At 39.3% G+C, this 24,918-nt stretch overlaps 1 protein-coding gene across 4 annotated transcripts in view; it reads left to right on the forward strand.

Moving 5' to 3' along the window:
• CCNY (cyclin Y) overlaps window positions 1–24,918 on the forward strand; it is a 128,968-nt gene that overhangs the window by 100,004 nt on the left and 4,046 nt on the right. For all 4 annotated transcript variants that reach the window (XM_040591810.1, XM_040591811.1, XM_040591812.1 and 1 more), the window contains 4 exons: window positions 421–478; window positions 577–696; window positions 15,016–15,182; window positions 19,773–19,935. In XM_040591810.1, the coding sequence (XP_040447744.1) occupies window positions 421–478; window positions 577–696; window positions 15,016–15,182; window positions 19,773–19,935 (508 nt within the window). The remainder of the gene's footprint in view (window positions 1–420; window positions 479–576; window positions 697–15,015; window positions 15,183–19,772; window positions 19,936–24,918) is intronic.

Here is a 24,918-nt window from a genome sequence, read left to right on the forward strand (position 1 = left end):
AAAATAGTATTGCACATTTGTAAATGTTCACAATGTTGGCAATAAAGGAGGAGGAGGAATGAAGAGATTGCAAGGCTTGACCTGATGAAGTTAAAAGGAGAGTAAGCTGGGCTGATTTCGTTATGGTTTATAGGAGTACTGCTTAGGCTGTGAAGAAGCCTTACAGCAGAGAGCAGAAGAGCTATGTATCTTTGGCATTGAAAGCTTTTTTTTTTATTACTTTGTAACATGGATTTCATATTACATGTCAACCTTATGGCAGAACAGGTCCAACTTCAATTTGAAAATCACATCTCTGCAGTGTTTCTAAGCACCCCACAGCATGAGGAGTATTGGAATTTTAATGATAGCTAGTGTGTATGAGAGCTGCGTGCTGTTGTGTTCAGATAATGACGCTACTTTGGTTTTAATACTTTTTAGGGACACAGACGGAAGAATGCTCTTAGATATTTTTGATGAAAACCTTCATCCCCTTTCGGTAAGTACATCTGCCTCTTCTTCCCTTTCATGTGAACTGTCTGTCTTTGTCTGCTTCGTTTTGTTTCAGTCACCTATTTGGAAGTATTTCTTCCTTAGAAATCCGAAGTGCCACCAGACTATGACAAACATGACCCGGAGCAGAAACAGATTTACCGCTTTGTTCGGACGTTGTTCAGTGCTGCTCAACTGACTGCTGAATGTGCCATTGTCACCCTGGTGAGTGTCTGAGCGATGACATCAACCATCTGATAGACCCAGTTTTGTTCTCAAAGGCTGGGTTTGTATGATTTAATAAATCTAGGTGTTACCAGGGATTTTTTTCTCACCACGGAGACCAAGGAAATTTCTTGATGGGAAGAGATACCACAGTTCATTTTCTTGGGGAGGTTAGGTGATGGAAGAAGAGATTGGGTGACGTGCAACACAAAAGCTGGGGTTACATCTTGCCCTCACAAAGTGATAATGTTACAGGCCACTAAGGTGAGTGATAGAAAATGCAGGTGGCATAAGTGGTCTGAACAGGAGGGAATGTTAAAAGCAGAAAGGCTTCCACTTTTGGGGGGTTTGCTCTGTATCATTGTAGCTCCCAGCAGAGACTCGGGAACAGCTGTAGGTAATTTGATAGCACTAATAAGGATTGACGGGCACATGAAGGATTCAGTGAATGACTGGGACACGTTAGTGATGGCTCTTTTTTACTTGGCCTGTACTTGTCTTTCAGGACCACATCATAGGATTGAACAATTGTACTCAAGGCTGACGTTTAGCTACTTTAAAAATAGCATGACACGAAAGAAGGCTCAGATTTTCAGTTGGTGTGGGTCAGCATAACAGTGTGGATTAAAGGAGCTAAAGTGAGCTCCGCCAGCTGAGAATTTCTTAATTTTCCTGAAATTTTTATCCTGCCAGCTCTGACAAGCCTCTTCAGCTTTCAGACACAATTTTGCCCATGTTCTTGACTCGGAGGTTTTAAAAGAACAAAATGGGTTTTTTTACCACTACAGCATGTGGTTTCATAACCACTTTGTTATGCACTTCAGATAGAAGAAGGGGAAATTGGAGAAGGTGGATTTTGAAGCCCGGACCTACTCATTTCCTCTGTTAATCTCTCTCCCTTGGCTTCTAAGATTAGTTGGCAGGCTTTTCTCCTTCAGACAGTCAGAATTAATTGTACTAGCCAGTACAGAACAGGAATATGAGAGAAATAGGGCAAGAAACACCCTGCAGTGCTCCACCCTTACATTTTGAAGTATTGCTCTACCTAGTTATTTGATCCAACCATTACTACTTTTCTAAAATGACATTTTGTCTCTCTCTTATGCATAATTGCACTAAGTACTTGTCCTTCTCCCTTTTCGTCCTAAGTGTTTTCTGCTGGAGGCGAGATATGTTGTGTGGTCAGTATGTTCTTCTATAATGTAATTAATCCACTGTCAAGTACAGTGGAACCTTCTTGCAGTTATTCGTTGTTTGGTCTTAGGTTATTTGATCAATGAGGGCAATATTTAGTAGAAAGGAAGAGGGCTCTTTTTATTAACAATATCTTCCTGTTACTGCTATGCATGGAAAGTTCTTCCTCACGAATAGTTAACCCAGGCATATATTTCAGTATCTTTCATTTGTAACTGCTTCCTTGCCTCTGCTGGTTCATACGTGGTTTCCCCGCAAGTAACTTCTGGTGTGATCTGCAATGAAGTATTAAATGTTTTTAACTCATTTGTTGTATTGCAGAGGCCATTTCCATAGTTGTTAGTGCTTGAAAACTTAGCTGGCTTGGTTTTTTTACCCAGCACAATGATAACAGATAAGCTGTTTTATAGCTTAGTTCTCAAAGAGCAGTCATGCAGATGTTTGTGGATAGGTTTGGTGCAAGTGTTCTGCTGTTCTTGCCCATGTTTTCAGCACCTACCTGACCCCTCTTCCCAGAAGGTTTCAGTTTTTAAATAAATAGTGGTTTACAAGTATAAAATTTTTCTACTGCTGTTCTCAGTTTCCTCTCTACTTCTAAGTCCTATTTCTTTATTTGTTAGTGTCATCAGAAGGGGCCCCAGAGACAGATTGTGGTGTTTCTGAAACATTCAAATGTGGAAATAAATCTGTTAAAAAGCAATCAACCCTTCCCCCCTCCCCACACTCCTGAAATCTTAATAGTGTTGATATTGCTATTTATGAACCTTCCAAGTGCTTTCGATTTTGATACCCTGTCTGGAGAAGAAGAGAGCAGCATTCCCTGCTGGAGCTTATGTTTTCCTATAGTCTATCGGGCCATCCGTCAGAGAGCAATCTGATAGCCCTGTCTGTCACTTATTCCTGGTGGGATGGTTGCCAGAAGGCAGGAAGTCCATCTGTGGAGATCACAGTGCATTTTGAACAAGATGCTACAACTATACCTTTCTTTCACTCGCCCTCATTATTTTAAAATAGTCCTAACGGCTGCTTTTTACTGCCCAACTTATTACCACAGTTTAAGGTGTGTAGTTGAATGCACTCGCTCTTTGTCTTTTTACATGTCATTAGCCAGCTAGAAGCAGCAGTTACAGTTGGTTATATAGCAGTCTGTGTGTTCAGCACAGGAGCTGAGTAAATGTGAAACTTCAGACTGTTAGATAAGCTAGTCTCCAGCAAAAAGCCAGCATTGTGTTGCTTCAAGCACTTAATTAAAACATTTCAATTAAAGCCGCCACTATTACAGCAAAACCAATTTATAATTAAACAAAAAAAATTTAATTTTCACACAGCCTCCAGAGCTGCCAAGAGATTTCCCATACTGATAGGTGAAAAATTAAAATCTCAGGTTGAAACAATTAAATACTAATTCACATTATTTATTTATAAAATAATACCATAAGAATAGAATTAGTTTTAAGAATTGTGTTCTGATTTAAAGTCTTGCAGATAATGTTTTTTGGCCCAGTGAATAGCTGAACTGTATTCAGTGTCCTGACTTTGTGAGAAAAATAATGTACAGGTGCTTCTTCGTTGACCCAGAGTATTCCCACCCTTGCTAAAACTGAGAAATGCCTGTCTCATTTACATGTCTCCTCAAATACAGGGGTGGCAAGTTGTAATTACGTTAATCTACTGATTGAATAGCAATTAAAAACGTGAACAGGAGTATTATCCATACCAATAAGAAAACAATACAGTGTTTGCATATTGTGAAAATTAAGTACTTCTGCTTTGTTCTTTTGTTCTGTAAAAACAGTCCTATTAACTAGACCTGAAGAGGAGAGTGGTCCACGTTTTCTGCTTTGCCTTGGTATGACTTTCTGAGGTTTTTTTGCAAATAGTCTAAATCTGTGGCTCCTGATACACTTCTGTGTCCTTAGTAGTTTCAGAGGATAACTTTTGCATGTGCAAATAGGCAAAGGTGCTAGGTCTGTATGCTGTAGACTGATCAGATACCGTGATATGTAATTACGTGCAGTACGTGAGCTGAATGTTTTCTGTGAAGTTGAGAGGAGCATGCTTTTGAAGTACGTTGCAAAGTTCATACTGTGACTGAGAGGATTTGATACTGAGAAATTTGAAATTTGAAGTTCGTAAGAATAAATTCTGCTTATGAAAAATAGGTATTTAATTAAATCCAGCCAGATGTTCCTGAGTTCTTATTGTACTGTTCAGTCGCATTTTCAGCAACTAGGACTAGGTAGAGAGAGAATTTTGAACTGTGTTGTGAAAATTACACTGTTTGAGGAAAATTTTGTTTTCTGTGTTTGTGGAGGAAAGGAGAAAGCTTTTATCTGAGTTCCTTTTGCTCAGATGTTTTTACTTTTACATGCTGATAAAATACCTTTTCTTTTCCTATTTCAATTGAAGTACCAAAAATCTGATACTTTAAAAGAAAACAAAAACAGGAAAGTGATCAGAGTCCGTGGAGACACTTGATCTGCAGCCAGAGGTCTCTTTCAGCTGGCCCAGAATGAATACCAACCCTCGTGCATCTAAGAGAAGATGCAGATTCCTCTGAAGACCTTAGAGTACAATGCAAAATACTGTTTATTGCCTGGTTTGACAGTGTCATTCTCCAACCAGCGACTGTAAGGGATGGTGAGAGCGGTTGGGTGAGCAAGGCAAGGCGTTGGAAGCTGGGCTCCACCTTGTGTAAGAAACCCATGGGGAAAGTTGTGTGTATCCAGTATTGTTGGTGCCCACCTTTGTCCTGGGCTTCAAGCATTCCCTGGGAGGTGTCCAAAGCCCACCACTTTGCCACATCTGAAGAAGGTCTCCAGGCACAGAGAGAAGGTCTCTCCACCTGTGCTGTGGACCCTGAGCCCCTTGGCAGCTGGCCATGTGTCAGGGTATGCTCCAGAGAAGACCGAGAGGACCAGGGGCTTCATACTTGTGTTCCAAGCACTGGTGGGCGCAGAAAACTCAGATTCTGGTCCCTGGTTTTACGGCTGTTGACTACAGTGTAACATGCAACACATGAATGATTATCAGTTAATACTTATGTTTGTTTAGTCAAGCCTTGCTTTAGGCCTGCTAAGCCTACACTTCATAAAAACAGAACGTTCAAGCTGGAGATTGCGAGGGAATTTTTTTTTTAAATCCTCAAGAGAAGAGAATGTTCAGTTACAGAATAAGTGTCTGTTGTCTGATGCATCTCTAAAGGTTTCTGTGTAGGCAAGGAATGAATACTGAGCCCGGTTTTAGACTGGAAAGTCAATGTTGCCTGGTAGTTTGAGAGCATTTTATTTGTATTGTAGAACTGTGTCTTAAAATGAGTGAATCGGGGGGTAAACCTGGAGATGGGTGACTTTTCTCTCAGTTCCATTAGTGTTTCCTATAAATATCTGCAGTGGTACTTCGCAGTTGTTCACATTTTCAGAGTTTTGTGACTCTCTTATTCTTTTTCAACATTTGGTCTCAAAAATAAAAATTGGATGAATTTGCAGGGACCACGATGATGTGATGTCCTTTTCCACCAAATGGATGGCACCAGACCTTTGTGGAACATTTTAAATACCCAGCTGGGCAACTGCAAAGCACAGTTATTTCTGGAGAGTTGTGGTAGGGAACTGGCTGTTTGCTTAGAACAGCACATATGGCAATTTAGTGATTGGATGTGAGCAGTAATTTGGCTATATGACACCCACTACCAATTATAATTTTTTCTGTACAAGTATCTTCTTAGGTTCAAGGCATTGTGGCACACACTGAAGTTTTCTCATTAAAGAGGGAGGACTGTATTTCTTCATGATGTCTTGGGATGGAAACTGTCTCTGTTAGTTATTCTGTGCTCCTGCAGCTTGTGTGGGTTAGCTAGTGGATACATACGGAGTTTAAATGGGAGAGGCTGGGAATGAGGTTATTGCAAATACACGTTCATTTGCACATTTTCAGTTATGGTAACTAAAATACTGAGAACATAGTCTCCTTCCTGTCAGTGTAAATCCGGTGAGAAATAATTAAAGCCACTAGAGTTTTATTGGTAAAATAGAGATAGAATTTGACATAAAGCAATATAAAAGCAGCATAAGAAAAGATGTTTTCCTGTTGCTGCTGCCTCAAAATTCAGAAGTATTCTAGAAATGTCAGTGACATACCTTGGTGATTGCCCATTTCTTTAGTGTGCTGAGATGTACTGAAACTCCACTTAGCCTCCTTGGAGGCAGTGCACGGCTTCTGACCTCTCCATGTTGCACCACAGGAAACTCTAGTACTTCAGACAGATATAATCACAGAATAATTTAGGTTGGAAGGGACCTCTGGAGTTCACATCTGGTCTGGCCTCTTCTAAAAGCATGACCAGCTGGATCAGGCTTATTAGGGTCTGACCAGTTGAGTTCTGAATTTCTCCAAGGATGGAAATTTCATAACTTTCACAGAAAACCTGCTCCACTGTTTTAGGGAAGCCTAAAAAACTTACTACCATATTTTGGATGCTTGGACTGCATTGGAAGTTAATGTTGAACAAGATTCAAAATGAAGTAAGAAAGAGAAACAAAACTTCTGTAAGACCCCACAGCAAGATTTTGATAAAATTTTAGTATTCCTTTGGATTATGAAATATTGAATGAAATTATTTGATGCTTTCATATTTGGTATATGTCCTCCTGAAGGGGTGGGAGTGAGTGGGGAAGGAAATAAACCTTCTCCAATGTTTTAACCTTTTTTTCTACTTGAGATTATTATATAATATACAAAGTATGCTGTAATGTCCCCTGAGATGGAAAAAAATGAGATCCTGTTTCATACTAATTAAAACTGAACTCGTAAATACTATCTTTAGTTTTCAGTTTCTTCAAACGGATTCATGTTCTGTTGATGGGGATGTTGTGTAACCAACACTCTGCTATCCAGGATCATGGGGAGCGGGACATCTAGATAACTGGGACAACACTGGTTACTATCAGACACTTGGAAAATCCAGGATGGATGCACCCAACTGCAAATAATCATACCGGGGTTTAGTTCTGGCTCAGCAGTGGCTCTGCTCAAGCAGCGCTGCTGGAGCTTGGATGCTGTTGCTGATCCTGTTAGTTTGTGCCATGTAGCCGTTCTGTGTCTGGATAAAAAAGGCCCCCCAGGACTAGCGGTGATAATGGATGGCTAAATGTTTCTCTACCGTGCTATTGCAAGTCCAAGTCCTGGGAGTAAACATCAGAGGCATGTAAACTAAGTCAGCATGGAGTCAGTTTGGGTCTGGCAGATTTATGAGCTCAAGATACATGCTGAAACGAATTGGTTCTGGACCTGAAATGGCATTGGAAGCCATTTAACTACATTCCTGTGGTGCTGCATTTAAGTTAATGGACCTCTCCAGAGTTCATTGAACTCGAAGCAAATTTGGGATTATCTATACCCACAGAGTGGTAGTTTTGTTTAATTAATAGAATTAAATTCTTCTTAAGTCAGGTAAATGAATTCTTAACAAAAGCAGATCACCCAATTGGTTTCACTTATGATTAAATAATAATTTGGTGATATTCCAAGTGTAAAGGTCAATTGTTGCAAAATCTTGGTGTGAATCTGTGGGAAGTGATGGAAAATAGTAATCCAGTATTGCTCTTCTGAAATCTTAACTCTGTGCAGTGTATCCTCTGATATGTACTCAGGTTATTAAAATGTTGCCCATGAGGTGCAAGTGTTGTCCATGAAAGCTTGTTAGACTGACAGTCATGTAAAACCGTGTGGTTCATTCACAAGCACAGTAGACTAACAATGGAGGTATCAGACTCTGAGGTATTGAGTTTGTAAGTAAAAATGTATTGATGGACCAATGTCCATTGGTATTTTCCAGATCAGAATTGCATTTCCTTTTCAGCTAGGAATTATGTTAGAAATTAGTTTTGAAGATTGTAGTGTTGTTGGTATTAACACTGAGTTATACTTGTTCTTTGCAAGGTGTGAAAAATTCAGAATGTTACGTTTGACTGAAGCCACTGAGAGTTTCTGCTAATGTCACATCAGTAACTTTCATCTTTTATTTAAATAGTCTTGTTATCATTCTGTGAAAAATCTATAAACGTACATTCATAGAATTAAGTGGGTCAATGGTACGTGTGATGAAGATGGCTCTTGGAAGCTATTGAAGTGGTTGAGGAGAACAAGGTGTATTAAGGCAGAATAAATCTCTTGTCCTTTTGGAATTCAACTTCTGGATGTTTAATAGAGAAGTGCGCAAAAGTTTTGCCACAAAAGCTTGCTTTCAGAAGAGACACTGCGAAGGATATATTAAATTGTAAACAAGTAATATTGGGATAACAGCTTCAGTTTGTTTTAAGCTTTAATTTCATTCTTAAGCATGGGTACAGCTGCTAAAAGTGGGTGATGGCAAATCATGGCGTTTATTTTAACTTGTGTCTTCTAGATACTAAAATCTTATTAGATCTGGTTCTATAAAGGAACACCTGCCGAAATAATCCAGAGGAGATGAGGTTTTCAGACTTGTTTAAAAAATAAAAATAAAATAAAAGGCTTCTCACATTTTCTTCTGCATTTTTTGGACTTTTGATGTATAAGTAAATTTCTTACATCATTCGGGGATACAAGTTACAATATTCTTTTCTATGCTGAGCTTTTAATATTCAGCTTTATTATATGACTTTACAGGAGCTAGTCCTGAAGAAAATGCAGAAAGTGTTTTGCTTTTGAAAATTAAGCCAGTGAAATTCATTACGACACACAATTATACTGAACCGCATAGTGTACACAGAATCCCAAGTTTGTTTGATACAAACCCCATATTTAAGAAGATGACCCCTGTACTTAAATACACTGTTCAATGTATAGACATAATTGCATACAAATGGCATTTCCATATGTCACACTTAGACAGAGGGTCAACATTTTCAGTGGGTTTTTTTTCTGGTTTTTTTTTTTTAATGAGGTGGAGCATGCCTGCCCCTGTGTGTGGGAAGACTTGCTTGCTTTTGCCAGCAAAAGCAGGTGCTGTTCTCCCACCAGCCACGAGTTTGTTTGGGATGAGTAGCGTAGTGACTAACCACCCACCAGCCTTCCTCTTCAAACAGGCTGAGAGCCACCTGGCCCTTCTCCAACAGTCTGCACTGATTCAGCACATCTTTGCAGCAGCCAGAAGCATCCCCCTGCAGTAGTGTAGGCTGCCGAGTGTGTGGCAGACTCTACCTCTCCTTTTTACTCTGATGTCTCATCAAAGTCAAAATCTTGGTGTCTGGGCCTAGTATACTGAAATGCTCTGAGATGGAAACAGTGCTCAAGAGCTCCATTTGTTGGCAATAATGAACTTTCTTACATTTGCGTAGGAGACAGGGCTCACTTGGCTGTGTGTATACTGCTCTACGTCAGTACGGCGAGAGCTCCAGTATGTACCAGCCTTTTCTCTGTAGAGTCACCTTGTTCTCTCCAAACTGGAGCTAGGGAGAGCTAGAATGAAGACTGTGCAACTGCATGAGCTTGGTTGAAAGTTGAAGAACTGCACCAATGTGACAGTAGGTGTATCTTTGGGATATTCCCACATTAGCTGAGGACCTCAATACACTTTTACAAATGTTTGGTGCAGGAAGAAGTCTTGTTCTTTTTCTGGCTTCTTTTAGTTGAACACATACACTTAAAACCCAACACTGAGTCAGGGAGGACACTGCAAGTGAACAAAACATAATGCTGTCTTTTAAAGCATTTTCAAGAAAGGAGCCAAAAACCTTTCTCCTTGCGAGGTATTTATCATTTCCAGTTTCTTTGGATGATGATACAGAGCCTCCAGCAAACAGTATGTCTGGAGTTAAGCCCAAGTTATCACCAAGGACTCAAGAGTGATTATTCATATCCCTCAACATACTACTAGAAGATGCTCAAATATGGTAACAAAGGTGGTATAAGAATAGTCTCTTATCAAGTTCCTATTTATTTGAGAAACTAGCTTTAAAAATTCTTTGCTGGTGGGAAGGTAGTAGCAAGTGTTTGCTCCCTTTTTACTTGGGTGTGTAAGGTCATCTGCCATCCAGAGGGACCTTGACAGGCTTGAGCGGTGGGCACATGTGAGCCTCATGAAGTTCAACAAGGCCAAGTGCAAGGTCCAATGTCCTGCACCTGGGATGGGGCAATCCCAAGCACAAATACGAGCTGGGTGGAGAATGGATTGAGAGCAGCCCTGAGGAGGACTTGGGGATGTTGGTTGATGAGAAGCTCAACATGACCCCGCAATGTGCCCTTGCAGCCCAAAAAGCCAACCCGTATCCTGGGGTGCATCAAAAGAAGTGTGACCAGCTGGTTGAGGGAGGTGATTCTCCCTCTCCACTCTGCTCTCATGAGACCCCGCGTGGAGTACTGCATTCAGCTCTGGGGTCCCCAGCATAAAAATGACATGGACCTGGTGGAGCGAGTCCAGAGCAGGGCTATAAAGATGATCAGAGGGCTGGAGCACCTCTCCCATGAAGACAGGCTGAGAGAGTTGGGGTTCAGCCTGGAGAAGAGAAGGCTTCGGGGAGACCTTATAGCACCTTCCAGTACCTAAAGGGGCCTGCAAGAAAGCTGGAGAGGGACTTTTTACAAGGGCCTGTAGTGACAGGACAAGGGGGAATGGATTTAAACTGAGAAAGGGTAGATGTAGATTAGATTTTAGGAAGAAATTCTTCACTGTGAGGGTGGTGAGGCACTGGCACAGGTTGCCCAGAGCAGCTGTGGATGCCCCATCCCTGGCAGTGCTCAAGGCCAGGCTGGATGGGGCTTTGAGCAACTTGGGCTCGTGGGAGGTGTCCCTGCCCATGGCAGGGGGGTTGGAAATAGGCGATCTTTACCATTCTGTGATTGTCTGATTCTCTGATCTGTTATAAATTACTCTCCTTCATGTCCTTCCTTACAATATAATTCTTATTTGTTCTTACCAGTTTACTTTTTCCTCTCTAAACGCCTTTGAATTTGAGCCCAGAACAAAATCCTTGGTTTTTTTCTACCACCACTTTTTTTTTTTCTTTCTCTTTCTAAGCTGGAGCTGCACCTAAGAAAGGGTATTATTTTCTGATTTTTGTATGCTTTATGTATCTGTTCAAAATTACTAAAGCTGCTTGTGGGAAGTTGACATTTAAGAGGTTTGCATTGACAATAAAGGGTTAAATTCAGCACTGATGTGAAGCAAATTAAGTTAATCTCCTAATTTAAGAGTGGAACGATACTATGGTTTCCATACACTTTCTGCTTACGAAGCTCCCTGCGTTAGTATGGTGTATTGCTTTAAAAGAAGTCTTTTGCTTCCTAGGGACAATTCCAGGGAATGCTGTTTGTTCGTAATTTAAGGAGCAGTTTAGCTTGCTAAGTTAAACACGTTTTTTTCTGTGGTATAGTATGTAAGGGGTTTGTTTACACAGGCTGCCTGGAAAGCAAAAGGCAGCCTTTTAAACGGAATGGTCAGGTAGTGCAGCCTCTGGTGAGATCCATGTGCCACCATTTTACTAAGCTTTGTGTTTCTGTGGTCTCCCAATACCAAATTTTATACACCAAAATTTTTTCTGAGTGATGCTTTAACTAAAAAGTCAAACTGTTTTTAAATAATGAGCTTGACATATCATTTGGAATTTTTGATTTTGTGCTTAAATAGCGTTTTGCCTTCCTTATGAAGGGAAATAAATCTTTGAACAATTAGTGATATTGTGTTTTACAGTATTATAGGATAATGTTATGGTTTTCTTCAGCTTTAGAATGGCAGGCCGGGCAAACTATAACTAAAGAAGAAGTGGTGTATTTGGGAGTCTGACATCTGGCCTTTTGAAAAAATGAGCTTTAGTTTTATGATACCTTGCTACTTAAATGTTTCTAATTTTTTAAGGAATAAAACTTAAAAGCAACAGTTCCATCTGTGAGGTTTTATGCTGTAAATATTCTGATTTTGTAGCTGAGTATAACTTTGTTTTCATAGATTTTTGAATGTTTATTATGCTTGTCTTTCTGTGCCCGGTGATGTAGCTTGAGTTCAACAAAGTGTCATAAACAAGATTAAGGTTAATGCCTCATTAACACAGAAAAATAGAGAACCTTTTGGGAAGTGAGAACACCAGAGGTCTTTTATTGATACTTTTTTTTAATTTGACCAGTCTGTAGTATCCAATATACTGTAACTATTCAGACTTTTTGAATATTCTGTGATTTAAAAAATTTGTTGAAACTATTTTGGCATTAGTAGTATCGGTGAAATCACGCTTTTCAAATAAGATTTCTGTACATCTGCTATTTTGTATGTATACTCCTTTTACGTTAGTAGTTGTGACTTGTTTAAAGTTAGTCCAGTATTTTTTTGAAGGTACAGATACCCCAAAACTTGGGATAAATCTTTTCTAAATGTTTTGTGGGTTTTAGTAATTACCTATAAATCATTCATAATTCGTCTTAAAAATGTTTTAAATTGGTAAGTACAAAACATTATTTTAAAACAATGTTTTCAGTTTTTTTAGCAGCCCTGTATTTCTTCTGTTAGAGCAGAAGCAAATTTCCTTCAGTGTCTATAGAAGAATAGGTTAAGGTATTTAAAATTTAAAACAAAATGCTGGCCCTTCAGAATCTCAAGCAGTATTCTGTTTTTATAAAATATACAGTCTTTCAGGTAGGTGTAGTATTTTGCATGTATATTGTACTTTCATCAGAGTATCTCATAAAACCTGCTAGTTTGTCAGTCAGTGTAGACTTTTTTCGTAAGAGTTCTGGCAGCGTATATAACCACCTAATTACTTTTTATCACAATGCAATGAAGAGGGTATTATAAGATGTATTACAAGGTGTGAAGAATAGGTTGTTTTTCAGTAAATGCAAACCCGTATTTTTATAGAGTAGCGTATCGGGACTAATTGTTGGTTTTGGTAAGTGTGTCTGTGTTGTCATGTTGAAGCACTTACAGTTTCAAGTTCTGCTCCTTCATGCACAGCAAGTTGTTCCACGGGTGAGAAGCAAAACTGCAGAACAACTCCACTTCCTTGATGCTAGTGGAGGCAGTACAAATAATTTGTTTCTGAATCAGAGCAGAATTTGCTAACTCAATAAATGGCTGCATCTGTTTTTCCTTAAATCATTGCCAGAAGAGTGCAGTGAAACCTGTTTGGAACAACCTCACAGTGGACTGAGAAGCCTGTCGCTTGGGAGAGATTGGTCTGTTGAGGAGAAAAAATTTTATACTTACTACACATGAATTCATTGTAATACGACTGTATTAGTGACCATTACAGACACCGTAACTCGAGTTTTATTTTCCTTCAGTAAGAGTAGGAAGCAAAGAACTTATACTTTGTGGTGAGCACTTTGAATGAAAGTTGTCTAATATTGTGTATTTTTTCCCGTGATTATCTTGCTCAATACACCATTTATACTGCAGAGTGTCTGGGACAGTTCGTTTTGTGGGCTGAATATCTGTGTACACATATTCAGATGTTTAATATTTTTTTCATAAAATGTATTTTTTCTGTAAAACTTTAAATTATACAACAGCTGTCTACTGTTTTTTATGATCTTGTACCAAACTCTTAATTACTTGTACATATTGTAAGTGTGAAAATCAGTGAACAAAACCATATGAAGGATATAATTGGCCTTGATATTACTGTTGACTCTTAAAAATACATGAGCTTCAAAATACATTAATTATTATTTTTTGAGTATGTAATATTTTCTGCTACTGCTAGACTTTCCAGAAGCACAATCCACTGAAAGACCTCTGTGTGCTTGTGTGAGTGTGCATCCTTATAGAAAATTACAAGTGAGGTGTTCTGGGTTGTAAAAGTTTTTCCCCTACGTCCCCCCCTTTCCCCTTCCCATCAAATCCCTACCAGCCTGCATCCTACGCTGAATTTTGGATATATTAGCTATTCTTTGGGTATTATTTGATTAGGTGCTAATAAACATTAACTTAGACTGCAGGGGATTTATTATGTGTCCCCTCAGGTAGTATATGAAGTGTTTAAATGTTGTGGCTTGCAGAAGTATTGGGTATTGTTCACTGGCATGTAAGCATTCAAAATTGTTATTTCCCTGTCCCTAACTGGGGATAGGGTAGGGGGGCACACAGATCACCCCCAACCACTGTTTCTTCGAATGCATTTGGTTTGTCAGTCTGGTATTACTAATGTAATTGAGCTGCTGTTACCGATAGCAGGTACTGTTCACACAGCCCGTTGACGTAATGGCTCCCGTGAATCCCTGACGGATTCCCCCGGAATCCCCCCAGCGAATTCCCCCCAGCGGGGGGGCCAGCCTAACTCTGGGTTTGGAAGCAGAGGGTCGTGCTATACACCCTGCCTCCCCAGCAGCTTATTGGTGGGCCTTCAGAAAGTCCCTCCAGCGTCCCTTGTTTTGTCAGATGTGCATATTTAATCCTGTAGTTTTGTAAGTGGTGCCCACCCCCCTCCTGGAGGAGTTGTGGGCTGTGTGAGTTCTGGTGGTGCTCGCCTGTGGTGGTGGCCTTGGGCAGGCAGTGGTGTCCCGAGGCTGTCAGTTCGTGTAGGTCCAGCAGGATTACTGTTATTTGTCTCTAGATCTTAACGATCCAGAGGGAACTGTTATGAATTACCTTCTTAGCACACACTTTTCCTCTCTCTTCAGCGTGCTGTTTCTGTGGTAGCTCTTTCTCCACCCGCCCCATAGGTGCCTGTAGAATCTCTTCACACTGGCTCGCCAGAGGGGCCCTGCATGACATGATGCCATATCTGATAACTGTCTGTAAATTACAAGTATAGTTGTCTGTACGATAGCTAGTAACTTATACTGCTAGTGTACCCTTGCCTTCCTCATTAGTAATTAGCATTTTATTGTTTACATTATTATTTTAATAATTTAGTTAAGCTATCATTTGAATTCATTCTAATATGTGCCTACATTACCAACAGTTACAAGCAGAAAAATAGCAGGGTTTTTTAGTAGTATGATCAGAAGGCAACAGCCAACTAAAACATGAATTTATCACTCCCAGTCTTGAGCTTGGCACAAATGTATGTATTGAAACCTACAGCTTTCATAAAAGAATCTTCCTGAGAGCAGATTACCGTTTTAAAATTACTGTAACAGGTTTATAAGAATGATTTTCATTTCTACCTAATAGCAAAATAATTAAGTCTTGATTTTAATGTGTTTCTACAGGTATATCTTGAAAGGCTTTTAACTTATGCAGAGATAGATATTTGTCCAGCAAACTGGAAGCGAATTGTACTGGGTGCAATTCTGCTGGCATCCAAAGTTTGGGATGACCAGGCAGTGTGGAACGTGGATTACTGCCAGATCCTGAAAGATATCACAGTCGAAGACATGTGAGTGCAATATGTTTATCTTTGTCAATGAATGCCATGATCTGTGTGTATGAGGGGGACAGGAAGTTCTTTCATAAATTATATGAAGTTTGTATATTTGCATTGTATCTAAACATGGTGGATACTGATAGATGGCATGAGGTCTCCTTGACAGTTGCTTACACAGAAGACATGAATTATTTTTGTTTTCTCGTTGAAGTGTATTTTACCACTGGATGTTCATGCACAGTGATGAAAACAGACCTGCAGAATATTTAAATGTATGAGTTGACAAAAAAACCCACGTCCAGTGAGCCTGCATATATTCACTTCAGCAACATTTACTGCTGTGCTGGTTCTTCATACAGACAGTAGACTAACATGTAAGGCAGGAAAAAATACTGTTGTAATCCTAATAACCTTTAGATGATCACCCACCTATTTATTGTGATTATTCAAAATTAGTGCTTTTGGGATTTCCTCCCATCCCCATATCCTGCTGAGTTCATTTCCAAGATGTTAAAAATCCAGTATTTTAACTTGCAAAGAGAAATTTCCATGTTTTTTTATCCGATGGCATTTTTAAGAAGTGCATATTTTAACAGCACAGGGCGTTGTGATATCTGGCTGGTTATTCCTGAGTTGTAGTAAAAGTATATTCCAGCAGTAATAAAAAGAACTTTGGTAGGAATAAACACAATTAAAAACTTGATGTTTACAAACACTAAAATGAATGCTCATGTTGCTAAATAATCAAGTGCTTTTTTTGTTGGGTTGGCTGGCTGGTATTACATATATTGGCTGAAGTGCCTGGTGTTTGTGTCATTTGTGCATTCAGGGTGGAGTCACACACCATGGACACTTTCCGAAGTGCCCTTTCCTGAGCTGGTGTGCGTGCGAGAGCGGTACTGGGAGGGCTGCAGGCGGAATTGGCGCTGGGATGGTGCCAGGATGGGGGCAGATGCCTCAACAGGCCACTGTAGCTCATGCATTTGGAGAGTCATGTTTTCAGTCTACTGTTGCACATCATTTTTTATAAGAAGTAATAACGATAAAGTTATTAAAAAGATGTTCTGGTACAGTATCTGTGTGTTTCAAAGCTCTTAAGCAAAGTGTAGTGAGAAGTATATAGACTTGGGTTGGCTTTAACTCAACTGAAGTCAGGATCGCAGCCACTGAAGAGACTTTGCTGTGGATAACCACTCTGGGAGGAGGGAATTAAATGAGAAGAAATGTTTGTACAGACAGAACTTTTGTGAATCTCAGTTTGCAATCTCAAAGTAGTGAAAGGCCAAGCATTTCTGCTAAAGCAGACTTAATTTAGTTTCTTAATAGTTCGCTGTTTGTCAGATTTATAGCTAGTCTAAAAATAATCTGTGAGGGAAAGGTTGAATGTTAGGAGTCAGCTGATTGCTTTAAATCAAGCATGCTTGTACACAGCCAGATAAGACATAAATTGTGAGTAGCTGTCATTGTTCAAATATTAAGTGTTATCTCTAAATCTTGTGTTAACAAGCAATTTGTAATAAGGTGGGGTTTTTTTTCCCTAAGTCAAAGTGAAAAACACGAGTCTTGCGTTTCTGTGGTATGCTGTAGGTACTCTCATTAGTTTCGGGTAAAACTCTCATTTCAAAATAGAGGTGGGAAATACCACATAATGCCATTTCAGTATCTGCTTTAAATATGTAAGCTACTGTAAGGATGGTTGAAGATACTTCTTTTGCCACATAACCCAGACAGAATGAGGTTTCCAAGATAAAAGGGGTAGGGGGGTGGGGGTGGTCAAGAAGCTAAAATAAGGCCCTTCACATTTCTGTGTGCAATGTTACTCCATGCAAAACAATGTGATAATGCTTCTTTGACTGTTTTGAGCGTTTTCTGAATGATTTTGCTAAGCCAGTTTTCCCCTGATCCTTTTTTCATGCTGTTGGTTATTCAGTGGCTATAAGGGCCTCCTTCCATTCACTTCTCCTCCAAGGGAAATCTGGGAGATTTTAAAGTATTTCTGAAGCAGGGACAAGCTGAAGTAGAGCGGTGAACAGCTTGAAGCATACTGACAGGTTTGACTGTGCTGTATGACAGTATTAATCAGGAGTGGTTATAAATACAACTTTGGAAATCGCTGATTCTCAGGGCTTTTTTTGAAGGCAGGTGATGAGGCATACTGTGATGGCGTGAAAGGAAACAAAAAAAGAGGTTATTGTTTTTGACAAACACATGTGATGGTGCTACTGTTAGGAGTTGCACTTGAGCTATATAACACCATTACTCACATGGCAGACCCGTGCTGCCATGCAAACATCAGCCCTCTTTCTGCACTGCACATTCCCTAAGCCACACTGTGATGAGTCCTTGCCCTCAAAGTTTTTAGCTTCTTAACTTTTTCTTCAAGATTCGAGGTTTCTCACAAACTGCAAAACCAGAAACCTTAGGGGGAGCCTGTGCTCTCTGTATGGTGCTTGGTGATTCGGCTCATTGGGCTTTGTGTTTGGGGCTCCTTGTGTATCCTGTAGTAAAGATTTTGGTGCTTGATGACCTGATGTTTATATGCCTGCTGACAGTTTTTCCATTTTTTTTTTCCCTCCTTTGCCTAGTGTGTTGGATTTTTTTTTTCCTTCCTCATTTTTCAGGTAGTTGGGATAGTACAGTATTGTGGTTTTGAAGGGTCTAGTTCTGTATAAGATGGGAGCTTCTGTTGTTTGTATTAATAACACAGAAAAACTCTAGGTCAAAATCTTCAAGTGCTGTGAATCATCCAGCATAAGTGTATCTTAAAAAACATCGTGCAGACTTTTCAGTGTTTTGTAAGTCACCAGCAGTGCATTCAACTGTGCCTAAAAGCTAACAGAGGATTTGGGAGGATGAAGTGCAGTATGTATCTATAGTCATGTATGTATCATTACCTTAAATTTTTGTGTGAATTTGAAGAGAGGGTGTGGGAAAGCACGTGCTAAAGCAGCCTACTGTAGGTGTGTGGGGGAGGAAGGATATGGTGGTTAGTTAAATCACATTAGTTCAAATAAGAAATACGTGGCGGGGGTTTTGTTCTTTCTCAGCTGTAGTTAGTCTGCTGATCTTAACCTTTAATCTGGGAGCTAGAGGATAGTAAGAATCTGAGGCTATGTGTTTTTCTTAAAGATTTGGGGAAGGTCTTCAGAAGAGGTGCAGCCAATGTTTTTCCCCATTAAAATAGGCTTTACATTATCCATTAACATAGATCTCTAGGCTTAGTTTGCAGAAAATAAAATCTTGGCAGTATAAAAGGATATTTAAAGATAATCTTCTGTATTTATTGATAGACATCTTAAAATGTAACTTTTTTAATTTGGATTTTTTAAAAGCTAGAATCTTCCAACAATGTGAATTCTTGCCAAAGAGTCCATATTCAACTTTTGGATAGTCTTTTAATGTTAATATTTATCATTACGTAAACACAGAATTCTGGCAGAGAGTGTGTGAAGGTAATGAAGGACAATGCTTATGATGTAAGTGTGATGTAAGAGTAAAGAGTGAGAAGGTGAAAAATCGGTGTTGAAAAACTGCTGTACCAGTACTTTTTATTTTTATCCTCAGATCCTTCCTCTTCTATTGTCAACTGCCTGCACATTCCTTGCACATTTACACTGCAGTCAAAATGTAATTTAAATGCAGTATCGTAGTCAGTCAATACCTGCTGGTAACACAGCTGTGCAGTCCTATACTTTTCAGCAAATATGTACAGCTTTTACCACACATGTATTTTTTTAATTTCTTATATCTTGAAATCACTGTTTGAATATATCCTATGTCCCTGTATAAGTATTATGTAGGATGTGTAGTTACCATACAGTTTATGGAGATTTCCAGTCCTTGATTTTGTTAATTTTATTATTTTTTAGCTTCCTTTTTAATCTACTGGTGTAGGTAATAATGTATTGCTGTACCACAGTATTCATAGGGTGGGAGCTCAAACAGAACCTCTGTTCCTACAGGTATTTTGACAGACACGTTTGTTGTAGGTACTGAAAAACAGCAATCACCACCATGAATTTTGATTGCACGACCTAGAGAAAAATTGCTTCATTCTTTTCATAAAGACAAGACAATATGCTGAGATATTCAGGTTTCCCGTGACTAGTTCTGAATGATTGTTTATGAAGGGTTGAAGAAAGTAAATAAGTTATCCAGTGATTTAGGTGTTAGAGTAATTTGCAGCATTTATGAGAGATGTCTGACAAATTTAGGGCATGTCTGCATTTCGTGATTGCATAGGTGTGTGTGCAGATCCACCTAGTGGAGGCACAGCAGTAACTACAAGGAATTTTTTTTCCTGCTAGCTTTTCTTGCCCTGATTATATGAGCTAAACTGATAAAGGTGCCCTTCCACGAGCAAAAGTTTGTGTCTGGATTTAATTGGCATCACAGTAGCAGCTGCAAGGTGCATCATCTTTCATACTCATTGGCATATGTACATCAATGGAACTTGGTAGACTAGGTCAGACCTTAGGCTAAGATAATTGCATCTAGCAAGAATAAGAAATGAATTTACTTTATACCATTTGCAATTTAAAGTAAATTACATTCAGAATGCACAGCCTGAAATATGTTTCCATATTTATCTTCTTTCTACAGGAATGAGCTGGAACGCCAGTTTCTTGAGCTGTTGCAGTTCAATATTAATGTTCCCTCCAGTGTTTATGCCAAGTATTATTTTGATTTGCGTTCCCTGGCAGAAGCGAACAACCTGAGTTTTCCTTTGGAGCCCCTCAGCAGGGACAGGGCATATAAACTTGAGGTAAGACACCTTCTTTTTCGATTGCTGAGTTGAATATATAAGGGGATTTGGGATTTTTCCATTGTTTCTTCCCTCTCTTCCAAAATATTCCCATGAGATATACTAGAATATCATATGCCCCAATTTTCATGACTCTTTGGTTTGTGCTTTGGGTATTTGTGGACATGGGAACAGCTTTTTGGCCCAATTTGCTTCATACCTTTTCTTGCTTTCCAATTCTTTTTCAGTTCCAGTTGTCTGAACTGGCCTTGTGGAAGTACCCACAAGTTTTACAGTAACTTTATTCACGGTCTGGGTTTTGTGTGCTCATTTGGTTTCTTAGAACTGATTTTCAGCCTTAAAGGACAGAATATTAACAAGTACTGCTGAGAATAACTATTCCACGTGTTTGTTATCTGCTACTGCTCTGCTTCATGTGGATCCAAATCTGTTATCTCCTGTGGTGTTTTTCTCAGTAATGGAAAGCCAGAAATGAGCACACATCTTTAGTGAGTAAGTCATGAATGCTGATGAGACCTGAATAGACCATGTGCAGAAAGCACTATGTGGGATGGTCTGGACCTGTGAAGTGCAGGGCACTATGAATTCCCACAGACACAGGAGGAATTTAAAATCATCAGCTAAGTGTGGGCTCTTTGCAAGACTGGAATCTGTTTTTCCTGATAGGAAGTTTTTCAAATAAGGGCATTGTTGTATGAGTATGTACGCATTTTGTTACTAATTTTGAAATTTGTCATTAGATGCTAACTACTTTTAACATCGCGCATCTTTAATTATGTAACAGCTTTGCACTGGAGGTGGTTTGCCTGTGGGTTAGAGTGAGCTTTGCATGTTCTGAAACTCCTAGCACTCCTGTAAAATAGGCAGGCAGGCAGAACTATACACGTTTTTGTGGGAGGAAATGGTGCGTGGGAAGGTTAATTGACTTGTTTGTGACTGTAATGGAAGCAGAAAGTGGTGGAGAAAGAATTAAAGCAGATTTCACTGAAGTTGTATTTCTCATTTTTTCTAAATATTCTTTCTACATCTTACGGATAGCTTCAATAGGAATGTAACTTTGTGTATGGAGTATGGTGTAAATTTGCATCAGATTTTGTTTCTGTTGAAGAGAATCATAAAAAATGAAAATTAATTAGGATTGTAATCTTAAAGGAAGAGAGGTGGTTTACTGAGTTATGGGGGTCTTGATAATAAGTGCCATTACATATATTAAAATTGAGGGAAGAGAACTTTTTTAAGAGCATTTAGTACACAGTTTCACAACACTGTCAGCCTGCATCGTACACGATGTATAACAGTGGGGTACAAATGAAGGTAACAATGATAGATCCTAACACCTTAGAAGACAAGAAAATGGGAAATAATTGTAAATACCCAGAGAATACTGGTGAATTTTCTGTACTAACTATAAAGAGAAGGCAAATTAAAAAATAAATAATGGAATATTTTTCATTAAACCCGTATTATTAAACATTTTCTATGTTGGGGATTCTTTGTGCTGCTAGCAGAAGTAGGCCGTAAGCAAAACAGGCTGCTAGCCAAAAGGATGTCTTCAGGGAAGAGGAAGCATATCTGCTATGAAACCAGCTTGGTCTACCACCTCTTTGCCTCTGTTCCGTGGCCAGGAGGGAGGGAACTCCCTTGTTCCCTGTCAATACTTCATTTTCATTAGTGTCCCCTTGAAACCAGTTGACAGTATAATTTATAGCCTAGTTCCTTGAGCACAGTTAAGCATTTAGCTTGCCGAGAGTTATCAATGCACTTGCCACACTTTTCTAGGTCTCTCATGTGCCGTTCAGCCCAGAGTTCTCTGTTTTTAAAGCAATTGCCTGTATTGTCAAGTGGAGTAGATGTAGTACCACACAGGCTGTGATATTTTTGATACTGAGAGAAAAAGCTGCAGTCTGTGATGAAAGGCAGCAGACTCATAGCAAATGTATGTATGATAGGAAAGGATTTGCCTTGTGTGGTAAACTGAAAGGACCTTGCTCAGTCCTAAGATTTAAAACAACTTATTTACTGGCATTTGAGATCACAAAAGGTCTCGCATAGAGGAATGGTTATATTACAACACATTTTTGCTACTTTTGTGTTTTCAAGCTGGTTTGTGTATGCAAATACCATGAGGTTGACGTACCTGTGATGAAAAAAAAGCCCCAAGAGGACTAGTAAATACTGTTCCTCATCAAATGGAAATGCTGGAAAAGATCCATAAGCTTAGAGGTGAAATGTTACCGCTTTCTGGAGCATCTGCAGTGAACGTTTTTTCTCGTCTAATGTTCCCACAATTGACACTTAAGAGGCAGCTTTGTCTTTTAAATGACTAAATGAAAGTATTTTTTTCTTTCTTTTCATCAGCTTGTGGCCTTAAAGTGTCCTGAATTTGTTATACCAGTGCACCTAGTAGCCAGAAACCACTTTCTTGATGCCTCTGGGGTTTTTTTTCCCATTGAATGGAATCATGCAAGTTAAAAATGACAAATACCCTTTCATTAGATCATGTAGTCTGTCCACCTGCTGGTGCTGTTTGTTCCAACCCGCATATGTTGTAATGTGTTTTCTCCTTCCTTTTAATTATGTCTGTGTTTTTTTCCCATTGTATGGAATCGTGCAAGTTAAAAATGACAAATACCCTTTCATTAGATCATGTAGTCTGTCCACCTGCCGGTACTGTTTGTTCCAACCAGCATATGTTGTAGTGTGTTTTCTCCTTCCTTTTAATTATGTCAAATGTCAAGGCTTCCTTTGCTTCTCCTGAGAACTGTTTTCTAATATGGGAGATTTTTCTGCCAAGAAGGTTGTTGGATATCCAACCTTAATCCACTATTTTGTAATTTCCTACTCTTGCACCTGGTTACTCTCCTGTGTGCTGAGCTAAATATGTCAGATTCTGCTCTTTGGGGTAAATGTACAAAACGTGTCTACCTTACTTCTGCTTGTGATCTTAGCACTGTGATCGTTTCAAAGCTAGATTTTGTAAGGGCATTCATTAGCGCACTCCCTGTCTGACTGTATGTTGTCTGAGCTTTTTATTGTTAGGATAGTGCTTGAGCACACAGTTCAAACCCTTTGAACTATGTGCTGTATTTTCTTGACCCTAAAGAGGTACAGTCCCATGGATCAAACAGACAAAAAAGAGGAGAAAAATAGTAAGTTACAAGTAGAGAGGTATCTTTATATTCCTCCAGCTTCCCATGGTCGCAGTGATTGATTGCAATCCTGTGGGTTTTGTATGTTCAGAACCTTCTTAGCCAGGAAGCAAAGGGAGAGCAAAACTCACCTGCTCTTTTGTCAGGAGTAACCTGATTGCTGCTCTTGTCATTCTCCATAAATTAAGGAGAACCCCCATCATCACAACTTCTAGTTGTTCTAGCTATTTTAAAAATTTATTTTATTTTATTTTTTTACATCTTCCTTATATACAACCCTTCCAGACTTAGACTTAGAACTGTCTGTCCCTGCTAAGTTCTCAGTGGTTTGCCCATGGGGGTGTTGCAGCTGTCACAGTTGTGTGCCTTTGTGCATCCCTAGCAGTGAAACCATAGCCAGCCCTGATGCATTCCTGCCCTGCACAAACATGTACATGCAGCCAAAATTTATACTTCTACTACTGCCTTTCTCCCCGCTCCCTGTTCCTTACTCAGCCCCTTCACCAGTAACAGTCTCATCTAGAGTCATAGAATTCAGCAGAGGAATGGACCTCTAGTTCTGTATGCATATATATAATGGAAGAATGTATACATATGCATTTTTATAGCTGATTACATGATACTACAACCAAGTCCAAAAAAAATTTCACAGTTGGGTAGTGTTAATGTTTTTAAGAACATTTTGATTTCGTATGGGAAGCGGTCACTTGCAACTGCCAAAAATTAGTTTCTTTTTCCAGCAATAAAAGCAACTGAAATACCAGATGTCAGAAAGGTGTTTATAAGCTATTTGGATTTATTTTAACTGAAAGACAATAATAAATATTCACAATTTTCTGCTTTTGTCTTGTTTCCCCATATGTTATGCTAAAGTTGATTAACTTGCCAGGTAGGCTGCAAATGTCAATTTTGTAAATTATTTGCAAATGAAGAGGCATCTTTAGATACAGGATTGCTTTAAACAGCAGCTAGTGTGTTTCATATCCATATGATTAATCACCAGAGCCTAGAGATGCCAGATATTGTGTCATTTCCAAGCAAAATTTCATCTTGGCTGACCAAGTGCCAGAACAGAAATTTTCCTTGTGAGCCAGACAATTCTGAAGTCATTACCTTCTCTGGTTGTTTGGTGCCTAAGGTAACAGCCTGATACGGCAGCTGAAAGAAGCTGGGCTCCACCTCAGTACACCTATTTGCCAAGCCACACCTTGGCGCGTTATTTCATGGTTAAACGCTTTTCATCTGTTGCAATTCAGTCATATTTAGGATTCACAAACTTTCTTAGTTCATTGAGTTCCTTGTTAAATTAAACGAAGTGGTGTTAAGCAGTTTTAAGTGAGTTAAGTTATGGTCTACAAACCAGCGGGAGTGTTTGCATTATTATAGTCTGTTGTTCTCTTCGTGTGCACCAAGAAAGAAAACTGAGTTCAAGAATGGTCTTAACAAAAGGAAATTAAGTTTCCAGCTAAAAAGTTACAGCTGGTCAGCTGGTTTCTTGGTGGTGGTGGTGGTGGTGTGCTTTGTGTTGTTTTGGTTTTGGGTTTCAGTTTGGTTTGGTGGGGGGGGGGTTTACCAATGTTTTGTGGCTGAATTGACCAAAGCATTAGGTGAACTTGCTCTCAGATGTATGAGTAGTGTACTTCTGTCATACCTGCCCCTGGTCTTTGCAGGACTATTAAAAAAGGACTCTTCAGTGCTACAATTTGGTGTGCTGTAAAAATAAAGATCAAGAAAGAAACTGATGATCAGCAGAGTCAGGCTGTTTATTGGTACTGCCTTGTTTTATAATCAAACACTTGTACTGGTTTTGTTTGTACAGTACTTTTTATTAAAT

This window comes from Falco naumanni, chromosome 4 (assembly GCF_017639655.2).
Source record: "Falco naumanni isolate bFalNau1 chromosome 4, bFalNau1.pat, whole genome shotgun sequence".
NCBI classification, from domain to species: Eukaryota; Metazoa; Chordata; class Aves; order Falconiformes; family Falconidae; genus Falco; species Falco naumanni.